This window comes from Lissotriton helveticus, chromosome 11 (genome assembly GCF_964261635.1).
Source record: "Lissotriton helveticus chromosome 11, aLisHel1.1, whole genome shotgun sequence".
Lineage (NCBI taxonomy): Eukaryota > Metazoa > Chordata > Amphibia > Caudata > Salamandridae > Lissotriton > Lissotriton helveticus.
Genome location: NC_136072.1, coordinates 496898859 through 496920432, shown reverse-complemented (window position 1 = coordinate 496920432; position 21574 = coordinate 496898859). Strand labels below are relative to the sequence as shown.

Sequence of the window (21574 nt, the reverse complement as noted above, 5' to 3'; positions counted from 1 at the left end):
CTGCTGATCTTGCATAATGTTGATCCTAACACAGGGAAGATTTGTGGACAATCTATCGCAATCGTAGGTTTCGAATCCTAGTGAGTTCGATTTGTGTAGATCCCAGAAAGACAATAGCTGACTCGCCTATCTTACACAGTAACACCATAAGGCAGTGTACTGTACAATGTTACAAATATTCAATAAAAAAATAACTTTTCAATACAAGCAGTGCAAAATAAAATGGATTAAATAGACTTAAGTATGGTGTTTAGGCATGGGTAGCTTTTTCAGGTGCTAATCTACTGCCTTAAGCTGCCACCAGCTTCTGTGTGTCATCCTTGGAGATGAACAGCCATTCAGCTGTTGTGCTATAAGTCTTATTTCTGCTCACATACCTTAAGGTCCCTAAGGTGGTGTTAGGTTTAATGGTGCAAATCCAGGCGTGGTGTCCGTCGAGCGGATTTGCTACAGCATGTACGGAATACCCTGCTCTAATTGCAAACCCCAAATTTCCTGTGCTCCAAGTTGGGTGCATCTCTTCTTGTGTTAAGAGGTTTCCCCCCCATATGTTCACAACGTCTTAAAACTTTTTGCCAACTTTTACAATATACAGTTGTCGCAAATTGGAATGTGCAAAGATCTGAATTAAGCTCAACCAAACATTTGGAACAAGGAACATCAGTGCCACTAAGTCCGTATGCATGTGATCGTGATATTTGGATACAGGCATAGTTATTATCAGTGTTGGTACCCAGCATTAAATCTTTGACAGATCTTCTTCATTGTGTAGTATAGGAGGATAGGTTCAAGATGCAGACCCCAATAATCCGCCGGCCGCTGCCATATCTTAGGGCGTTTCTGGGGGCATCCTGAGCCTTAAAAATTGGTAATTCTAGCCCCATGGAAAAGTCAAGGCCCCCTTTCCAGGCTCCCACAGAAGGCGGGGAGGCTGCTTTACAAGCCATAGCGATGTCCCGCTTAGCCAGTGTAAGACTCAGATATAGCAAATGTTATTTTTACCTATTACCTCCAATTCCCTCTGTAATATGGAGCATGACCAAACGCGGTGACTGTGGAATGTCCCACCCCAACACAGCAGAGAGACAAGTCGCACCCCACGCCAAAACCTGGATAAGGCAGTGCATTCCCATACCCTGTGAAGGAGAGTGTCCTCGGCCATTCCGCAGCACAGACATGGGGGATGCAATCTTCCCCGCTCGCCAAAGCCTATAGCGGGTGAAGTATATCCAATGGAGGTATTTAAATTGTATATGGCGAAGGCGCACAGCATTGGCCGCACCGCCTGGAGACTCATGACCCTCAACCCAGTCGCCCTCATCTAGTGGATCTAAATCTATCTGCCAGGCGTCCCTAGTCTTGTTAAGTGTGGTGTGACTGTTGGTGACCAATGTACGATTTATTGCTGTAATTTTGTGCGCACCCATTTCTCCCATGAACACCTTTGCCTCAATGGGGTTCAAGTCGGGAATATTGTCTTGTTGTGTTAAATAGGGGGAGAATGTGTGGCGGAATTGTAGGTCTCTGTAGAATTGCGACCAGGGCATGTGGCTATCAGATTGTAGCTCCTGGAAGGATTTCAGGACCTAGCCTTGGAGGACCCCCTATCCCCCCCATAACCGTTGAGATACCAATGGCATCCCAGCCCACAAAACCCTGCAGCTCGGACTGGTGTGGTAGGAGGCCATTGTGCCAGAGAGGAGTCTCTTTAGTCTGTCTGCCCGCCCCACCATCGCATCCTGTGCAGCGCCTGTCGCCATGTCACAAAGACCGTCCTAGTTGCGGGCGGCAGCGATTGAAGGGTCACGTTAGTGTATAGAATTGTGTGTAGTGATTAGGTATCCATTAGCCAGCACTCGGCGGCGTAGGCAGGGTCACGTCTATTGCCATACCACCAGTCGCTTAAGATGAGGAGGTGTGAAGCAGCATGGTATGCCTGGACCTCCAGAGTCGCAAGACCCCCACAATATGTGGACTAGAAGCACGTTCTTAGTGCGACACGGGCGGAGCCCCCACCCCAGAGGAAGGGCTAAGGACCACTTTCAACTGTCTAAACCATGCATGCAATATTGGGATGGGGTGGTTCTGGAGTTGATATAGGAGATTGGGCAACGAGGCCATTTTTAAAATGGTCTTGTTGCCCAATCTGCTGAAGAGTGATAAAGACAAGTGTGACCAGGAGAGCACCAGTTATTTAACCTGGATCAATAAGTGGGCTAGATTATTTTTCCAGGAGGCGGATTGAGATGCCGACAGGAACATCAAAAGTTACTTAAATCCGTCCGGCACCACCGCCACCTCGCTCGTCCAAGCCCCGAGCTGATCTCCCCGCAGAGGCCACAGAAACGATTTGCGGGTGTTCATATAGAGGCTGGGGTTTTCGCCGAAGATTTGCATCATCCAAATCAGATGTGGGCAGGATCAATTCAGGCGCATCAAGATAAATAATACATCGTCTGCGTATAGCGCTATCTGGTTAGAGGATCCCACGACCACTCAAAGCCATAAACTTGGGCATCCATTCTCACCCACGCCGCGAGTGGTTTCATGGTGAGTGCGAAAAGGTAGAGAGACAGAGGGCATCCCTGTCTGGTACCCCTTCCAATGGGGCATGACCGCGAGGTCAAAACGGCGAACCGAAGCGGTAATATCTGTGTATAAGAGGCAAATGTATTTTGTAAGTCGAGTCGATAATAAGGCTGCTCATAAGTGCAAAGAAGAAGGTCCAACTAAGGGAATCAAAGGCCATGTCAATATCTACAAGAAGGAGCGCGGCTGGCTCTTCCAGCCGATCCACCGAAGCAATAGCGTTATGTGCAAAACGGATGTCATGTCGGGTGGCTCGACCGGGCATAAAGCCGGCTTGGTCTGCATGAATTTGTGCTGTTGTATGCGGAACAATGCGGCTATGATTTTAGCTAGAAGTTTCGCCTCAACATTAAGTAAGGATATCTGTCTTTATGAGGTATGCAGTTCTGGGCGCCGGCCCGGTTTTAAGAAAATCACAATTTCAGCATGAAGCCAATCAGCCAGGAGATGACCTTCATCTGCCCCTGCATGAAGCACCGCTAAGTAATGGGCTGACAGTTGAGATGGGTACTTCTTATAGAACTTGCACGGGAATCCGTTTGTGCCCGGTGCCTTGCCCAAGCTCATGTCAGCGAGGGCACTTTGAATCTCCTAAGTCGTGACTGGGACATCCAGGTCATCCCGCACTGAGTCTGACTGGGACCTCGGGGCAGAACGGCCAGAAACCGGTCGATGGTGGCCTCCGGGAGGGTCTCCCATGGGGCGTATAAATCTACTAAGTAGTCAGCAAAGCTGGTTGTGATTCGTGCAGGGTCTGTGAGTACCTTACCCGCAGGGCCAAGAACCCTGGGGAGAGTCATGGATTGGAGGGTATGCTGGCATAGGTGGTGTTGAAAGGCGCTGGACTTGTGTTCTCCCCCCCCCCCCCCCCCCCCCCTGATGTATCCGGCTACGCGTAGCAAGTCAATACGTTTTTGCTTCGTCCAACAGGTCGCTAGCGTACAGCTGTTGTATCATACAGAGTTGACCGCGAATCGCACCATCCCCATCCCTACTCCTACGCTCTAGGTCAATGATTTGGGCCTCAGTGCGTATCAATTTTTTACAGCTTTGCTTACGTTGTGCAGTGCAAAAGGGAATGTCCACCCATCTTGGTGTTGGCTTCATGGCTTTCCACAGGATCCCGGGGGAATCGACTATATCCACGTGGGAAAAGTATTCAAGAATGGGGGTATACATCAGCTGGTGGTACTGTTCATCCTGAAGGAGCCATGCAGCAGTAATGCCATTGGGGAATGATCGGACAAGCCCCAAGTCAGTATCTGTACTGTCTCAATTATGTGGGTGTGGGGAACAGAGATGAATATGCAATCCAGGCGAGAGAACATGTCATGAGTACTCAAGAAGTATGTGTATCCTTTCTCTGTCCATCGGGTGTAGTTTCCGCCAGGCATCAACCCATCCCATCCCATCCCGTAGGTCAATGTCTGGAGTTTTGATTGCCGCACATCAGCCTGCCATCCTGTACTACGCCATCTGTCTGTCAAGGGGCACATTATGTTGTTCCAGTCTCACACCGCTATTGTCAGGCTCTGCGGAATCTCCACCCAAAGGGACGTCAATCACTCCACAAAGTTCCATGCCAAAGGTGGGGGGGCATACAAACTAACTAAAGTAAGGCACTCCCCATATAATGTGCCCGTCACCACTGTATATCTGCCCTGGAGGTCTGACCAGGTCCAATCATGAACAAATGGTACCCTGCGATGGATTAGTATCGCTACTCCCCGATAGCCCCTAGTGAAGCTAGAATGGAAGGTCTGGACAAAACCAACAACATGCGAGACATGGTGTCTTGTCGCCCAACAGATACGTTTCCTGTAGCATTAGGATATCTGTGTTGTAGCTCATGGCCTGGCGGAGTATGGAACCCCTTTTAATCTTGTCTAGAAGGCCATGGATATTCCAGCTCGTAATATTCAATTGTCGCGCCTGGGTTTCTGTCATGTCGGGTGTCTCACGTGTAGGGAGACTAGCATGTTGGTAGCATGATACGATCGGACTCTATGAAGGAGATAAATGATTGTGGCACTGAAAATCAACAAAAACTTCCCTTGAATCCCCCCCCATCCTCCCAATACCTCCACAGTTTTGAAGCATCTGTTGCAGCATGAGGAGTGTCCCGCCTCCAACGGGGGTAGGATCCACTCCCAGCCAATGGCTAACCCAATTAACATCCCTTCTACATGAAAGCGTCTTCGGAACCACTGAAATGTACTTGTATGTGTAGCCCAGGTTTTATCATGCATCTAGGTTGGTATAGCTTATATAGGATTTTGCCAGCATGAGTTAGGATGGTGTAGGAGTTTGTTGACCCTCCATTACACATCTGCGAGAGTTACTGTGAGTCTTGGACCTTCTCTTAGAGCGTGACCGGCATTGTTGTTTCCCACTGATCCTTGGAAAGTCCCGACCGGGACCTCCCGATGAGGTGTCTGGGTCAATTCCAGGGGGATTATGGGGCTTCAGTTTCACAGATTCGTCTGTCCAACTGAACACACCTTCTGGTGACCCAGAGAAATAAGTCAGTGATTGGTAAGAGACACGCAGGCGGGCTGGAAATAGTAGGGAATATTGAAATTTCAGGCTCCGCAGACGGGTCTTTGCCTCGGCAAATGATTGTCGGCGCTGTTGGACCACTTTGGTGTAGTCTGTAAAGATCATGATAGGTTGAGAGGTGTGGGTAAGGACCGCCTTCAGCCTAGCGTGTTGGACAATCCCATCTCTGTCCTTATAATTAAGGAATCGGGCAATAATTGGACGGGGACATGCCCCGGGCAGCAGTTTCTGCAGCAGAGCACTATGTGCACGTTCAATTATAAAGCATGTTGACAAGGAGTCCACTGGAAGCCATTCTGTGACCCATTTTGTAATGAAATCGACAGTATTGTTGTTCTCACAGCCCTCGGGGAACCCCACAAATCGGAGGTTATTCCTTCGAGCGCAGCCTTCCGCGTCTTCCACTCTCGCTGCCAGGCCGTGTTTCAGTGACTTCAAGCTGGACATTTTCTTTTGAAGGGTGCTCACTGTATCTTCAGTTGTAGAGATCTGCAATTCCGTTTTGGTAATCCTCTGCACCGCATTGCGAAGGTCCTGCCATAGGAGCATAACTTCCTAGCCGACTGCACCGATTTTAGCTTCCAGCGCGTCCCTGGACTGGGTGATAGCTGCCTGCCCCGCAGGGTAAACATCGTTTACAACGATGTTTTCACAACGCGGTACCTTTACACCGCGGCTGTGACAACGCAAGTCGTTACCACGACTTGCGCTGGAGGGCGCTCAAGGTCTAAAAATAGTTAATTTACTATCCTAACACCTTCCCTAGGGTCCACGGGGACTGGTGTTAGAATAGTAAATTAAACTATTCGAAATCCGCGCCCCCCCAACGCAAGTCGTGGTAACGACTTGCGTTGTCACGGCCGCGTTGTAAAGGTATGCGTTGTGACGGTACGCGTTGTACCGTCATATATCCGCCCCGCAGCATTATCGGGGATAGTAATCGCCACATTCTCGGGGCCAGGTAGTTGGGCCCCTTTGCTGGTGTACTTGTCCATCGTTGATTGTTTGTTGCCCCTGATGGTTTATCTTTTGACATTTTGTCCAGGTTTGAGGGAGGATGCCGCAAAGTATATGCCCCTGGCAGGCCCAAAGTTTGGAAGCAACTGATGCGCTACTGGCACCGCCAAGTCTCGCGAATGTGCGCCCAAGGGCGGTGACTGGGGGAGGGTACCGCACCTACAAGCTGCACCAGGGCCCAGCATGGCCGCCTCCACAGTGAGGACCCCCCAAACCCCTAATGGGTGTCTCTGGCCCCCGGCAACCTGGTTGCTGCTGGTGTTACCGCCACAGATTATGGTATGCCCCAGTATTCCTCAGTCGGGCAGGAAATCGCTGTTGGGCACTGGCCACAGCGCCGCATGGCCAATGTGTCACCGCACTCTATGAATGCGCGGCAGCTCCAGGACACCTCATGATTAACCACTTGGCTGCTAAGCATCTTCTGGCACTTCAATGTAATTTCCATTGAAATCAATGGAAACTCCATGACGAGTTACCCTTGTCATTAGCACTGAAGGGGTTTTAAGGGAGGTGCACCAGGCCCGCCACCTGGAAGCAACAGTGTGGGAAACAGCCAGGGGCCCAGTGTCCTCACCAGTGGATCACAGTCTCTTGGTTCGAGTCGGGCTTCTATGGTCTCACCAGCATTATTTCCTGTGCAAGGACCACAGGCCGTGGGCCGGGCCACACCGTCTTGCTCCAAGGCCACTCAAGGATCGGGGTCCAGAGAGTATCGCGGTCTGGTATGACCCACGAGCCCTGGGGCGCCCGGCCACCACCAGGCGTCCGCCGAGCATCTATGGCGCTGGTTGGGTGACAGGATGAGTGGCGGCGCGGCCCAGTCGAGGAACACCAGCCAGGCCCAAACATTTAATTAGTCTCACCTTTCGCAGAGCCAGATTCAAAATAATATGTAGAGAGTTATCCTTTCATAGAGATGTAATGTATTAGTTGCATTCCATTTCTGGAAGGGACAAAGCCAATGTGTATCAAGCAGATGTCAAATACAAGCCTTGACAGTCAAAGTGATTCTTACACTGCTACTATGTATACTGTACATTTTATGTTTTTATAAAGGTATTGCTTGCAATTCCTAATGTCTGTGCTGTATCTGTTCTGCTCACATACAAAACTTACACTGTGTTATTGTGTGTGTCAGGAGTGTGTATTGTTGCTGCCTTAACTATTTTTTGTGAGTGACATTGTGATGGTGGGGTATATACCTTCTGTTTGTGTGTTGGAGAATTTTTTTAGGCCGAGCCTAGCAGTGCGCTGCTCTGCGAGGCATGGTGAAATCAGTACATGAGCTTCAAGCCTGCCCATTGCTTGTCATTGGTTGTTCAGGGTGCCTTTTTAAATTCCTTACTTTTGAATGGTAAATCGTACCCATTTGTCCCTCCGTTTGGTCTGTCATTTACTCCCATAGCGACTGGCCCTGTTACTGGCCTAATTTCGCTTCTGTCCATTTCAGTTAATTTTGTGCACTATTTTTTCCGATTGCCTGCCTCGTGTTCTGGAAATGTTTAAATATGAGCAGCTGACCAGTGTTACTGCTTTCCCCTCCCACCAACCATTTCTTTGTGTGTTCTCCCCTTCGCACCTTAGCTTTCATTTATGATTTACTGAGTCTGGGTCACTGAAGATCGAGTTGAACAGTCACAAAGTTAGAATGTTAGAAATTTGACTTCATTTGCTATCTCCCTTGCACCCAATCTTTCTTTCTTAAGCATGAATTATGTGCTCCGTTTCTATAACCGAGGCTGTAATTCTTGTTCTTTATCTGGTCACAAATGTGGCAGCTGTGTCTCTGTTCCCAGTGGTAATTCCTCATTCTATGCCTTCTAGACCGTGCTATTGCTGCTTCTCTAACACAACTGAGGCTTTCTCTACAAGGATATAGCCGTGATTCCAGGGATGGTGGTTGCCATTTACTCTAGTTCTAATTTTGGGTATGGGGTTGGAGGTGAGTTATTTGTGGATTCAGGGGCCTCTGTTGTGGGCGAAGGATACATACACAATTCTATGCAACTAGCAGCCCCTGTTCAGAAGCATTCATTTTGTGAAAGGGCACACTGGCTCGTGGGGCACCTCAAGGATACAAAAAAAAATATACAACCAACTCACTAAATGGATACCGTAGGGAAGTGATGTAAGGAGCAAAGTGTTCTTTTTTACAGTTTAAACAAGCAGTGGCAAAGCTAATAGATCTTGCTTTTTTTTGCTGCCAATTTAGACATATTGGCTTTGACAGTCTTTTTTGCCAATGCAGTTGAGCATCAGAAAAAAACATGATTTTTGCTGATGTGCAGAGCTGGCAAAAAAATCTTGAGCATGCATATATGTGCATTCATCATCAACCCAGTGAGATGGCAACACTGCGTAACCACACATACCCACACATGCCTCATGAGGCACCAGCTATTTTGTATTTTGTTTTGATTTACCAGTCACAATGAGGGGCGGGTATTAGCAGTATGGCAGTAAATTGCAGTTTCTGTAATCTACGAAAAAAGAAATAAAATTAGTCAAGATGGGTGAGGATGCAACGGTGGATCAGGCAGAGGGATAAGGGGATGATATGCCCTGGTGAGTAGTAGGAGCAGGGGAGGAAAGTCGGAGGATGAGGGGAATTACATTTTTTTTTTTAATTGATTAGGATGGAGAAAGGAAAGCAATAAAAAACATGGATAGAAGAATTGCAACGTGGAGGGCACTGGTGGTTTTGAATGGGGAAATGGCATATTTCCCTAGACTAATTCACCACTAATCTATTTCTGGTTCTGGAGTAGCGTGCTTCTCACCGCAAAAGAGCTTGAACACCTCATCAGGGGTAGCAAGCGCTATATAAATGCAAACCTTTTTCCTTCTTTTATCCCTTTGCTATCCTTCTCAATCCAAATAACTGACTTGCATATCCACCACTCAAATTACTTTCATATTTCACAATACTAATTCACTACTAATCCTTTATGTATTCCGGAGTAGCGTGCTACTTGCCTAAAAAGAGCTTCCTCGCCTTGTCAGGGGTAGTAAGCGCTATATAAATGTAATTCCAATACTGCTGTACTTTCTCAGCTGGCTTTATATTTTTTCATGTCTCATCATTCACATCGAGGCTACTAGTTTGGTTGGCATTGAATCGAGAGTTATTAGCACACATAAACAGTAAATAATACATGCGATGAACGCTACGATCATATTTGCAATTTAAACCTGAAATGCAAATTAGGCATTTGTGATGGGCCAGACTGCTTTTTCCTGTACAGTCGTGTAATACTTTCTTCAAAAGACAACCATGCACCAAAGGTTTAAGCCATGCTTCAACGCAGACAGTTGCAGTCATAAAATACAATTGGGATTTCCCCTTTCATCCCACAGGGTTCTGGCAAGCACTTATAAATGGCAGTAGGTAATACAGCCATTTTGTGTTGCTCTTGATAGAAATATGTCGTTGGTAACACAATCCAGATCATCTGGGAAATACTTAATTTAATTGATATTCAGGCTGTTTCTCTATTGTTTTCTGTTGTTCTGCTCAGTACTTTGTCGACCTAAACCTGCGTCTGTTGAACTTAAACACTTGCAAGGTGAACAAGACCATTGTCTTAAACAAAGCTTAGGAATAAAGAACCATTGGTTATGTAAGGGCTGTTCATGTTTTTTGTATTGGTGCAAAAAATCTGGTCCAGTGGCAGTAGGCTGACTTTACAGAGGTCACGTTTCTCAGCCAGCAACCCCAAGCATGCTAGGGCTTAGATCCTTTGTTTCACTAAATAGGTGGGGACCAGAATCTTGCAGTGTGCCTAATACTGTTCAGTATAACAACACTTTATCATTTTCGTTTGATGCCTTTAAGATAAGTTGTGAATATTACTAGCTAACAGTGGCTTTAGGTGTAACCTGATAACAGACACTGAATGCTTGTTGTAGATAAGACGACATCATGTTGCTGCACGTACATGCATATTTCTTTAAATGGCACTTTATTAATTGGAGATGGCATTAGTTATTCTGGTGCCATATCCAAAATTCCATGCATGTCCATGGAATGCACAAATTAGGAATGCATTCGGTAGACAAAAGTAGAGGCTGAAGTGTAATTTAAAAAAATACAAGCAAAACATGCAGTGCTAGTCAGTAGATTGCAAAGACTGAAGTTGAAATTGCTTTTCTGCACATCCTTTAAGAGAACCGCTTGTGCGTGATCTAACATAGTGGTGCACTGAATATCCTATTCTGCATGCCTAATTGTTTATTGTAGAATCATTGCCGATTTCACATGCAGGTCCCAATCATAATTTATGCCATTATTCAAAGGGCCACAAAAGATGGTGTGAATCAAAACTGTCATCAACATTCTCTCTCTCTCAGCAACGAAGGCAACATGCACTACAGATTTTCAGTTTATTTTATGTAAATTTATGTAAATATATTCTTGGTGAACATCCTGAAAATCTAGCCTGAATGTAGCACTTGTGGACAATGTTGGACACTCTTTGGCCACTGCTGCCTAGAAAGATATGTTCAACCGAAGGCAGTCATGCAGCCTGATATATAGATAAGTTTAGAACCATCACTTAAATCAATAGTATAACTATGTGAGAGAATCCTTCTGGCTATATGTATAGATATATTACCACCTCCACTAGGATGGCTTTCTTCGTTAGTTTTCTGCAGTGGGTGTGAATCTCACAGACTACTACACCTAGGGTATTCTTATTAAGTATAATATTCCTTTGCAGTGTTATTTTTAACCAATTCTTGAATGCAAATGAGCCACTCCACTCTACACTACTCCACAGCACTGTACATTTCACTCTGCGCCAATCTACTCTATGCACTCCACTCTATGCCACTCAATTCCATTCCACTCTACGCCACACACCAATCCACTCTCTGCTACTCCACTCCATTCTACACCACGCCACCTCACTCTATGCCACCTCACTATGCCACTTTACTCTGACACTCTACGCCACTCTACTCTTCACCACACTACTCTTTGCCACTGTAAGCCATTCCACTCTATGCCAATCCGCTGATGACCAATCCACTTTATGCCACTCTTCACCACCCCACTCTATGCCCATCTACTGCCCGCCACTTCACAACACACCTATTTATGCCACTCCACTCTATGCTACCCTTCTGTACAACATGGCTAAAAGACATTGGCAAAGCCAATTGTTCTTCTGTAGGCGAGACCTATTGGTTTGGCCAAAGCTAGTTCTATTTTGTGAACAGACACATATGATGTCCTTCAGCATAGAAAGCAAGAACCAGCATATTAAAACATACAGTTAACAACGGTAATCCCATAGGTTCAAAACCTTTGTTCCCAAGTATCCGTTGAAATGATCTTATTAGGGATGCCAGTGTCGAATGTCAATGTTGTTTATCCAGTTTTGTTCAGCTACCTAGTTTTTTCACTTTACCAGTAAGTGATCAGTCATTGCATATTATTGTAATGAATTTTCTATTGCATTTTTGCTTTTCCGTCACTCTTGGTTCAACAAGTGAACATTGCTTTGTTGTTTTGATGCTATTTCGTATTGCACATAGTTTTCACATTCCACTTCTCTTTCAACGAGGAAAAATAAGCTGTCCCAGCAATGTTTAATGCCTGGCCAAACATGTTTCATTTTGTTGGGGCTGATATGTCCTTGGAGCTATTTACCATATTTCAGCTTGACATATACCATTCTCAACAATCATAATGGCAAAAAACATGAGTTTGAACATAGAGAGAGGCAAAAGATGTATGGGCTATTAAGAGATTGAGTTGGTGTACCTTGAGCTGCACTGAATATGCATTTGTGTGCCTCTACCATGAAAACAGGCCATGAAATGAACCTGAACCGGTAGCCATCGTACATGATAGAACTTACACTGCAGAATAGACACATAGGGTGTATCTGCACTAGAGGCACACAATTTCATATTCATGTTAAAGGAGAACAAAAAATATAGTGTCGAAAAATAGATATGTAATGGTGTTCCTGTGGGACTGTGCCTCGACATGCATTGATTATCTGTTATTAATTCAGTCAGCTAAGTTTGAGACCTCTCCATTTGAGTGTGAAATAAACAGTAGGTTATTAGTTATATGTCTTGATTGTCTGTAATGTGAGGGAACAACATGCTATGGATATACTGTAAAACCCAGAGTCCACCTATGACTCTTCTGCTTAGTAGAAATCCCTTAATTTTTCCACTTTTAAGCTGGCAGTGGTGCTGATCCAAGACTCCTGTGTGAGCTCAGCCTTGTTAGAAAAATGGTGGCTGGCTGAGCACTGAATACTCAGGTCTTGTTTCGCCCCACAAAACTCTTAGCAACGTGACATTTTAAAAGGTCTCACACGAACCATAGACCTCCATCAAGACAGGTGTTTCCATCACTCCAGTACCACAAGCGTAGAGGAAGTCATTCAGAAATCCAGTTTCCAGTTGCCAAGTTGGGTGTTTAGTAAACGTATACTATTAGAAGGTGACCATATGTTACTTTTCTAGTATGCAACAAGTCGTGATATGGTCAACTGTAGAATTTATTGACATACTACCAGGACTGACCTATTTCATTGCTTTGGGTACAGAAAACGTTTTAAGATTTACCTCTGTAAGCCATTATTATTGATCTATTTACCAAGTAATTGTTTTTGCTGTACCCCCGAAGAGAAGTATCCAAAGCATCTAATGTGCAACCAAGAATGCTTGGAGCATGCATTCCCAGTGCTGCCAATTGAACTTGAAGAATATAGTTTTTTCACTATTCATCACCATTGACATGAGCAGTTGTGTGTGCCCATGCTGTTTTATGGCAACCCTTTTCATTCCCTGCACTTATAAAGTGATACCCAGTTGAGATCCTGTTGGAAAAGGAATTGCCTGATCTGCAAAATAGTATTATAATTAGATTAGAAATGTTTACAAATTAAAAGTTTTTATAAAGCACTGCATATCCTATGGTTGGACTTCCACTCCCCATTGAAGAGTTAATATTTAAACCATGTAACCGGTTCCGCAAGTTGAAGTCCTTGATCATGAACTTAATTTCTTTGTTTGTGGTATGACATAAGGACATAAGCTTTCCAAACTGATGAGCAAATTTTAAACTCTTCAGATTCAGAGCAGTGCAACACATAGGCCTTAATGCAAGAACATGAATCGGTGCCAGCCTGCTCCTTGCTTGGTTGATGCACTGCCAGCTCCACCAGAGTTGCTAAGGCACAAATCCGGGATGTTTGTCTGTATGTTCTGATTTATTTGCATCCGTGTTTTTTCTGTTCATTGCCAGTGTCTCAGTCTTAATATTCTGCTTCCTTAATGTCCTTGTTATTCAGTTCATTGTCAGTGTTTAATTCCAGACCTCTTTCTTCTAGTTTTCCCCTTTCTTCATTATTCAGGTGGAAGATTCAGGATGTATTTGGAGAAGATAGCTTGCTGTTCTTTCGAAAAAAACACAGTTGATGGACAGAATGTAGAACAATGTCATACATTCACCCCAGTACAAGGATCTGGGCCTAAATCCATAGTTTTTTTGCACTCCACACCACCCTGAGTTAGACACTGGCTATATGCAAATCAGCTCTGACCCTGTGCCTCATAGGAACAGTCCAGTCCGAACTACCAAGCCATGTCTTTCCCAGACCGGAATCAAGCATCCAAGGACCGGTTTCTGGCTATCAGCCTTCATCAGCCTGGATAGCTTGACTCCAATGGTGTGGAGAGCCTGGGACTCACGTCTGAGCATCCCCAGCCCACTCGGGGTGAAATTGCAAAAAACACAGTTGATGGACAGAATGTAGAACAATGTCATACATTCACCCCAGTACAAGGATCTGGGCCTAAATCCATCGTTTTTTTGCACTCCACACCACCCTGGGTTAGACACTGGCTATATGCAAATCAGCTCTGACCCTGTGCCTCATGGGAACAGTCCAAGTGTGGCAGTGTATGCTCAGACGTGAGTCCCTTGCTCACTTTGCCGGTCCTCGGAAGCTTGTTTCCGGTCCAGGGAAGGCATGGCTTGGCAGTTCGGGCTGGACTGTTCCCATGACGGACAGGGTCAGACTGATTTGCATATAGCCATGTCTGAACTGGGGTGGCAGAGTGGGCTAAAGAACGGTGATGGATCAAACCCAGATCTTTTGACTGGGTGTGAGTGTTTGATTGGTTCAGATGCTCCGTCCATCACCACCCCCTTTTGTACCGCTTTGGCCGCCATAAGTGTGGCAGGGTATGCTCAGACGTGAGTCCCTTGTTCACTTTGCCACTGGATTCAAGCAAGCCGGGCTGAAGACGGCTGGAATGCCAGAAACCGGTCCTCAGAAGCTTGTTTCCAGTACAGGGAAGGCATGGCTTGGCAGTTCCGGCTGGACTGTTCCCATGAGGCACAGGGTCAGACTGATTTGCATATAGCCATGTCTGAACTGGGGTGGCAGAGTGGGCTAAAGAACGGTGATGGATCAAACCCAGATCTTTTGACTGGGTGTGAGTGTTTGATTGGTTCAGATGCTCCGTCCATCACCACCCCCTTTTGTACCGCTTTGGCCGCCATAAGTGTGGCAGGGTATGCTCAGACGTGAGTCCCTTGCTCACTTTGCCACTGGATTCAAGCAAGCCGGGCTGAAGACGGCTAGAATGCCAGAAACCGGTCCTCAGAAGCTTGTTTCCGGTCCAGGGAAGGCATGGCTTGGCAGTTCGGGCTGGACTGTTCCCATGAGGCACAGGGTCAGACTGATTTGCATATAGCCATGTCTGAACTGGGGTGGCAGAGTGGGCTAAAGAACGGTGATGGATCAAACCCAGATCTTTTGACTGGGTGTGAGTGTTTGATTGGTTCAGATGCTCCGTCCATCACCACCCCCTTTTGTATTGATGTTCTTTCTACACATTTAATTTTGCAGATTGTCATTTATAAAGAAATAAACATGCCTTCCCAGATTTAAATATTGTAACGTTTGAATACTATTGGAGGGTTGTCTCAATTACTGAAAGTATAAGATCAGCCTCTTCTCAGTTTAAAGACAATGTGACTTCTCTGATGCTATGACTAACTCCCGGCAAAATACCATAGATAGGAAGGTACTCGCCCTCATGAAAGTTGATGCTGCTTGGGATTCCTCTGCCTTCTAGACATGAAATTCCCCTTCCCTCAGAAACACCCCCCTGCATGCTCATGACCTCCAAGCTGACTAACTTCTAATTTAGGAAGTTCATATTGTGTTGCATGATCGAGAAAGACATTTTGGAAGTTCTAGCTTTGCTTTTCTTTCAAGGGAGCTTAGAGCCAGTCTTTAGGGCTGGCTACATTTATCACTGGATTCCAGCATTGTGGCAGACCCTATGGAGGCCTGTTTACAAGGCTTAAATCTTCACTAGACTGCTTCTCACACAAACTATCAGTAGACTCCCCTGATATTTTGGGAATTCATATTTGCTTTAGGATGGGGATCAACAATTGACGTCTACAATATCTACACTAGACTGGAGAGAGGTGGTAAAAAAATATGAAAACAATGACTTCTCTTGATGGGCATTGGTTAAATAGTTTGAACGCCCACTCCTATTGGCGGGGGACTTCAACACAACATTTGAGCCCCTGGACGATAATGACGTTCACGTAACTTCTGAGGACGACGAGGCATGGGGTAATCACCAACTCGTCCTCCCCCCCCCCCCCCCCACCCCCCCACCCCCCACCCCTATCTAAAAATGTGGACTCAATCTGCATTGCAGCTTAAGTCATTAACACTGGAATTTGGCCTTGGGGTCACCAATGGTAGAACAGAATCTGGTAGCAAAGGGTCTTGCGCCTACAACAAGCCTAATCATGAGTCGTATCGATTATATAATTATCAATTTACAGCTATTGCATGTGGTGATCTGTATGGAAATTATTCCAAGACTTGAAAGTGACCACAACCCACTCTGTTTCCACTTCTATTCTTTGTGGGGATGTGGTATCCTCTGTCCCATAACTCAGTGGGGATTCTTCAGCAAACAAACAACAAGAGGAACCTTAAGTGGCAGCAGGCGACAGCCCGCTTTGTCCTTTAGTCTTCCATCACTCCTGTCCTCACCATTGTTATCTCTAACTTGGGCTCCATATTATACAATAGAACTAACCTGGATGAAGTAAGTAGTATTCACCCAGGTTTTTTCAACCAAATTATGAATATATTCTCAGCCCCTTTTAACCTAGATCACTAGGAAGCCCAAACAGAGCAACTAAGGCTCTAGTGGGTTTAACCAGGCTTGCAGACGAGCAAGAAGGCAGCTAGGGATAGCTACTAAATCTGAAAATATGGCCCTAATAAAAGTGACCCAAAAGGTATATAAGAGCACCCAGCAGAAGGCAAAAAGGGAGTGGGATGAGCATAGATGGCAGGACTTGCTCCAATCGTACGCTGATAAAGATTACTCCAAGTTCTGGGTACTTTTGGCCTGGAGAACACTTCCAGAGTCTATACCTTTCCATCCAATTGGACTCTGTTAACATCTCAGATCCAACATAACCCAGTGCTTACCCATACCCTTTTTTTTTCTTTCTTCAATTTAGGCGATGTGGGAACGGCCTTCGAAGCTATTACTCTGCAAAGCTTCCGGCCGGGATGCTATCCCCGGAGATATCTTCCTTAGTGATAGATCCACTTAGGCCAAGTACATCTTGGTGCTCGCAACTAGAATCGTGAAAGGTGCATCAATGCAGACTCCGGAAAGGGTGCTAAGGTTGTCCCGATATATATATATATATATATATATATATTACAATAACATACTCTCAATAATGCAGGTGGGCCTCAGAAAGAAAAAAAGCATAATTGATCATGTCTTTAAGTTTCTGTTAATGTGCTGGAAGATGGTGCAAGTCAATGGAGGGCACTTGTACATGGCCTTCATCGTTTTGAAATCTGCCTTCGACCTGGTCTCGTGAAATAAGCGGTTGTTTCGTATTGGACAACATGGATGAGCCAGAGAATATCTAAACTATCCTTGCTCGACTCCATTGGGGGAACCACGCTGAGGAAACCAGGGACAGCTTACAAACCCCATACCTATCGAGAAAGGAGTCCAGCAAGGGTGTGTTATGGCTTTATTCTTACTTTACCTAAATGATGATGTGCAGTTTTTGTCACCCTGCCTACATGATGCCCCTGGTATCGGAGGCTTGAGTTTCCCTATTTTACTCTTTGCTGATGATGGTCTGCTGATTCCTCAAACCCCAAGTGGTCTTCAGTGTTTACTACATAAATTCAGTGAATTTTGCACACTGCGAGGATTGATAGCAATCACTGACAAAATGAAGTTTATGACTATTAAACATCACAACTCCTTCAAAGGGAAGATGCACTTGGGGGCCCGTGAAATTGAGAGAGTTGAGGCCTTCAACTATTTAGGTGTCAGATTAACCCCCAAACCTGCATGGAAAGTCCATCTATACAGAGTAACTCTTAAACATAAGCAAAGCGCAGGGACCATTGTAAAAGAGCATTCTGCATCATTGACCAAACCTATAACTCCGGCGTTACAACTTTGACGCCAAAGCAGTGGGAATAGCACTTTACAGGGCTGAGTTGTGGGGTGTTCACAATATAAGAAGCTTAATCTAACCTGAAAACAAGTTTCTGAGGAGTCTAGTTCCCCTCCCTTCTAGCATCTCGATCCACCCTTTGAATCTGGACATGGGAAGTCCGACAATATCAGACAAAGTCACTCTAAGCCCTATCTTGTACTGGAGAAGGATGAGAACCACACCTGAACTGGCATTGTAAAATAAACCCTTCATCAACCTGTGAAATTAGACCGATTCCACACAATTGAGAGGCTTAATAACATCTAGAAATTATTTTGCCTATTGGAGTTATCTGTGGGATTTTCCTTTAACCACCCGCCTCCCCTCAAAGGAGATAGTCAAAGATGTACTGATGTTGGGTTGACTGGAGTGCTTCTAACAATATGGCTGCGGGCTCGCGGACCCTAGAATTGATCATGTTCAAAACCTGTAGTAAACTTGAACCCGATCTTGGTTTCATCACTGATCCCATTGATGTGAAGCTGTACGTTCAGTTTTTGGTTGGAACACTGTCCTTGGAGCACATGTACAGCTAAATGGTCATCCTCTATTAGACCATTCTTGTCCTGCTCAACCTGCAACACCTCCAGGGAATCCATGGCGCATGTCTTGTTCGCTTGCCTTGTTCATGCACATTTATGGCGGTTCTGGCTCAGAGCAGTCTTCCTTCAGATGGGCACCACAACACATACTGAAGCCCTCAGGATCTTCAGGTCAGACCCAAACCCTGTCTTTGCCAGTGCAGTGGGTAAAACCTTTGGGAAAGACATGGAAACTGAGGCACAAAGCTATAGCACCACGTTTCTAAAAATCTAGCGCACATATAGCTATACCTGTCCACAAGGAAGGGAGGGCTTGTGCCACTGTCCCACTTAAGCTGACAGAACCATGACATTGGACATTCCCACTGTACAAAGCGGACCCGTTAGATGTTTTTGTAGGTAGGGAATGGGTTAGGCTATTGGCCACAGGAATGCTGTACTGCTGGGCCTTTAATTCGTTTTAAAGGTGGGTAGACTGGCATCTGATCTTTTCACCTGCTAACTCTTTGTTCAATCATAGAGGCAGGTGCTTTATAATATTGTATTTTTATATAGCTTTGACTCGATTGCAATAATCTAATTAAAAATATTAGATTTGTACTTGCCAGTTGTAGCAGAATGTTTTATTCAAGTATTTGACTGATAATTCGGAATCGTAATGTACCATTTTGTACTATCTTGTACATATTATATTTTAACCATTGTATTTTCACTGTTTTTATCTCTGTTTTATATAACTTTAATGGCTTAACTGGCAAAAGAAAGTTATTTGATGCTTTTCTTTCAACACCATCCCTTGTGCAGGGCTTCTGTGCAGGCAAGCTTACGTTTTCGGAGCCATGTTTTGCCAAGTGTAACATGATGTTGCACACAAGTTAACATTGAAGCTTGGTATCCTCTAATGAACATAAAACAATTAGTGTTATCAAGTGCAAACGTTTGGCATGTGCCATATCTGAGGTACATATCTGATCCTTCATATTGGGGAAACAACTTATAAAATGTTCCATTCACTAGACCCTAGTGGATATGTTAAACACTGTTCATGCCACGATGGCTAACACACATCTTAGAAGTTTATCATTAGGCTCCCTGACTACTTTTTTACTAGAACAGATTTTGAGGAGGATAATTTGAACAGCTTTCTTTGGTATGCTGAATGAAGAGAAAATTGAAATGCTAATGATTGTATTGTCAAATTCTTGAATACAGCTGTGTTAAGTTGTGTGTGAAGAGGGATGAGTGGATAGCAGTATAGCGTAGGGCGGTGGGTTGGGTTGAAGGATGTGCCTGATTGTGAGTAACAAGTAATTCAAACATATTAACTTTACGACTGAGGTTCAACCTTTTTTTGGCATTTCTTAAGTGCTGTTGTTGCAAGGAACATAGTTACTATAGAAATAAATCTTTCTCCAAGACTTGTTCGGTACAATCAGGTGGAAATATTTCAAATTTGAATTTCAGAATGACCTGTAAAAGCATGTTTAAGAAAATTAATGAATAAGAGGCAACATTTTGTATGGATAGGAACAAAGATGTTAATGTTTTTAACCCCTTCGCTGCGGAGGTAATTCCCCCACGGCGCGGGGGGGGGGCCTGGGGGTGAGCACGGCGCCGCGGTGCTCGTGACGAGCCCAGCTCGTCAAGAGTCACAGTGGAGCTGTGCTCATGACGAGCTGGGCTCGTCACGACTCCGCCCACTGATGAATTCTTCCGCACAGGCGGGGAATTAATCGCGCGTGCGCGGAGCCCAGCCGTTATGACGAGCCCAGCTCCACTGTGACTCATGACTAGCTGGGCTCGTCATGAGCACCGAAGGAGTAAATGTGTGTAATTTGGTAGATACCATTTTTGACTAATACAGATCTCGTGTGTGTCACCATTACTTGATGAACATTGGCAGAACTAGCTAATCACTGTGTGGGAACATTTGCTGTGCTACTCAGTGAGTAACAATATGCAGTCGCATTGATTGTTCACTGCCCACATTTGTTGAGCATGTACAATATGAGGGCTTTACGCTCTTTAGTGATTGCATATGTTTCTACCTGAAATATAATAAAGAAAAAAATGATTTGATTGCTTTATACACATCCAAGTCCTGCTCACTCGTATATTAATTACTTTTCTCTCTCCTCTTTACTAGTGGAGGTGTCATGATCTACTTTGACAGAATTGAAGTGGTAAACTTCTTGAATGCTGGGGCCGGTAAGCAGTTTTAAATAACTTCCTCTTTTCCCAAAGTGTATCGGTTAGTGTTAGCAACTGAAAAATTGACTTGTGGACCAAATATTTATTTACTTACCAACAATGTTTCAAAACAAGCATTGGCATTGCCAATAGGTCTCGCTTGTGCGACCTTATAAGTAAACCAAAAAGGAAATAGTGTGGACGAAGGAACATAAATTAAAACAAGACGGAATGGAAGGCAGAGAAGGGGAGGGGGAGGAGAAATGCGACACGGCGGGCAGGGGAGGGGGCGAGTGGGGAGAGCGGCGAAAAAAATGTGAACAAATGCGTGCGCCGGGAAACTGAGCCATGAATAATTAGGGGAGGCCCTTTGATGTGCTGTTAGGGGAGGAGAAGCCGCAGAGCGCACGCTGGGCGAAGCCCTTTGATGTGCTGTGCGGCGGCCGTTAAAAAAATGCAATTAGGAGGGAGGGAGGGAGGCTGATGCGCGTACTTGTTTGATCACGTGATTCACGTGAACTTAAACAAAACCGCAGCGCAAGAAGCCCTTGGTTTCACGAGGTTTTCGAGCACTTGAATTCTCGCTCCGCTCGATGCGCTTGCGCGCATCGATAGGTCGCGAGACCTAAAAAGAAACATTTGACAAAAGCAGCAGTGGATATACATGTAACAGTTGATTAGCATATAATTTGAAATTACTGCTATGGATTAATTAACACAAATCTATAGATATCTTTGGTGACGTCAAACCCATCTAAAATAAATGCATTTTGATGTCTACTTTAACAGACTATAGCTTAAAATATGCCATTTAACAGCAGTGTGAGTACTAAGGCAGCTCAAGATGCAATAGACGATTTTTCAAAACTAATTAGAACTCCTGGAGAGAAGGACCTTGTTGTATAGTGGCAAGGTGTTCTGGTGAAGAGGGCCTGGAAGGTAAAATTGGCCAGCACAAATTTGTTTGATTGTGACCATGTGGTTATGTTAAGTAGATTTTATATTCTGAGTAGTTTTGTAGTAGGATAAAGATGTCAAGGAGGTAGTTGAGATCCATGCCATTCAGGGCTTAGAATACAGGCTTCATTGGCATGTGGTCCTGCTTTAGTGGATAGCTAGC

General features: G+C 45.0%; 1 protein-coding gene across 2 annotated transcripts in view; it reads left to right on the top strand.

Annotated features, from left to right (window-relative positions):
* LOC144791434 (erlin-2-B-like) overlaps positions 1–21574 on the top strand; it is a 234193-nt gene that overhangs the window by 52397 nt on the left and 160222 nt on the right. For both annotated transcript variants that reach the window (XM_078666119.1, XM_078666118.1), the window contains exon 5: positions 20411–20472. In XM_078666119.1, the coding sequence (XP_078522245.1) occupies positions 20411–20472 (62 nt within the window). The remainder of the gene's footprint in view (positions 1–20410; positions 20473–21574) is intronic.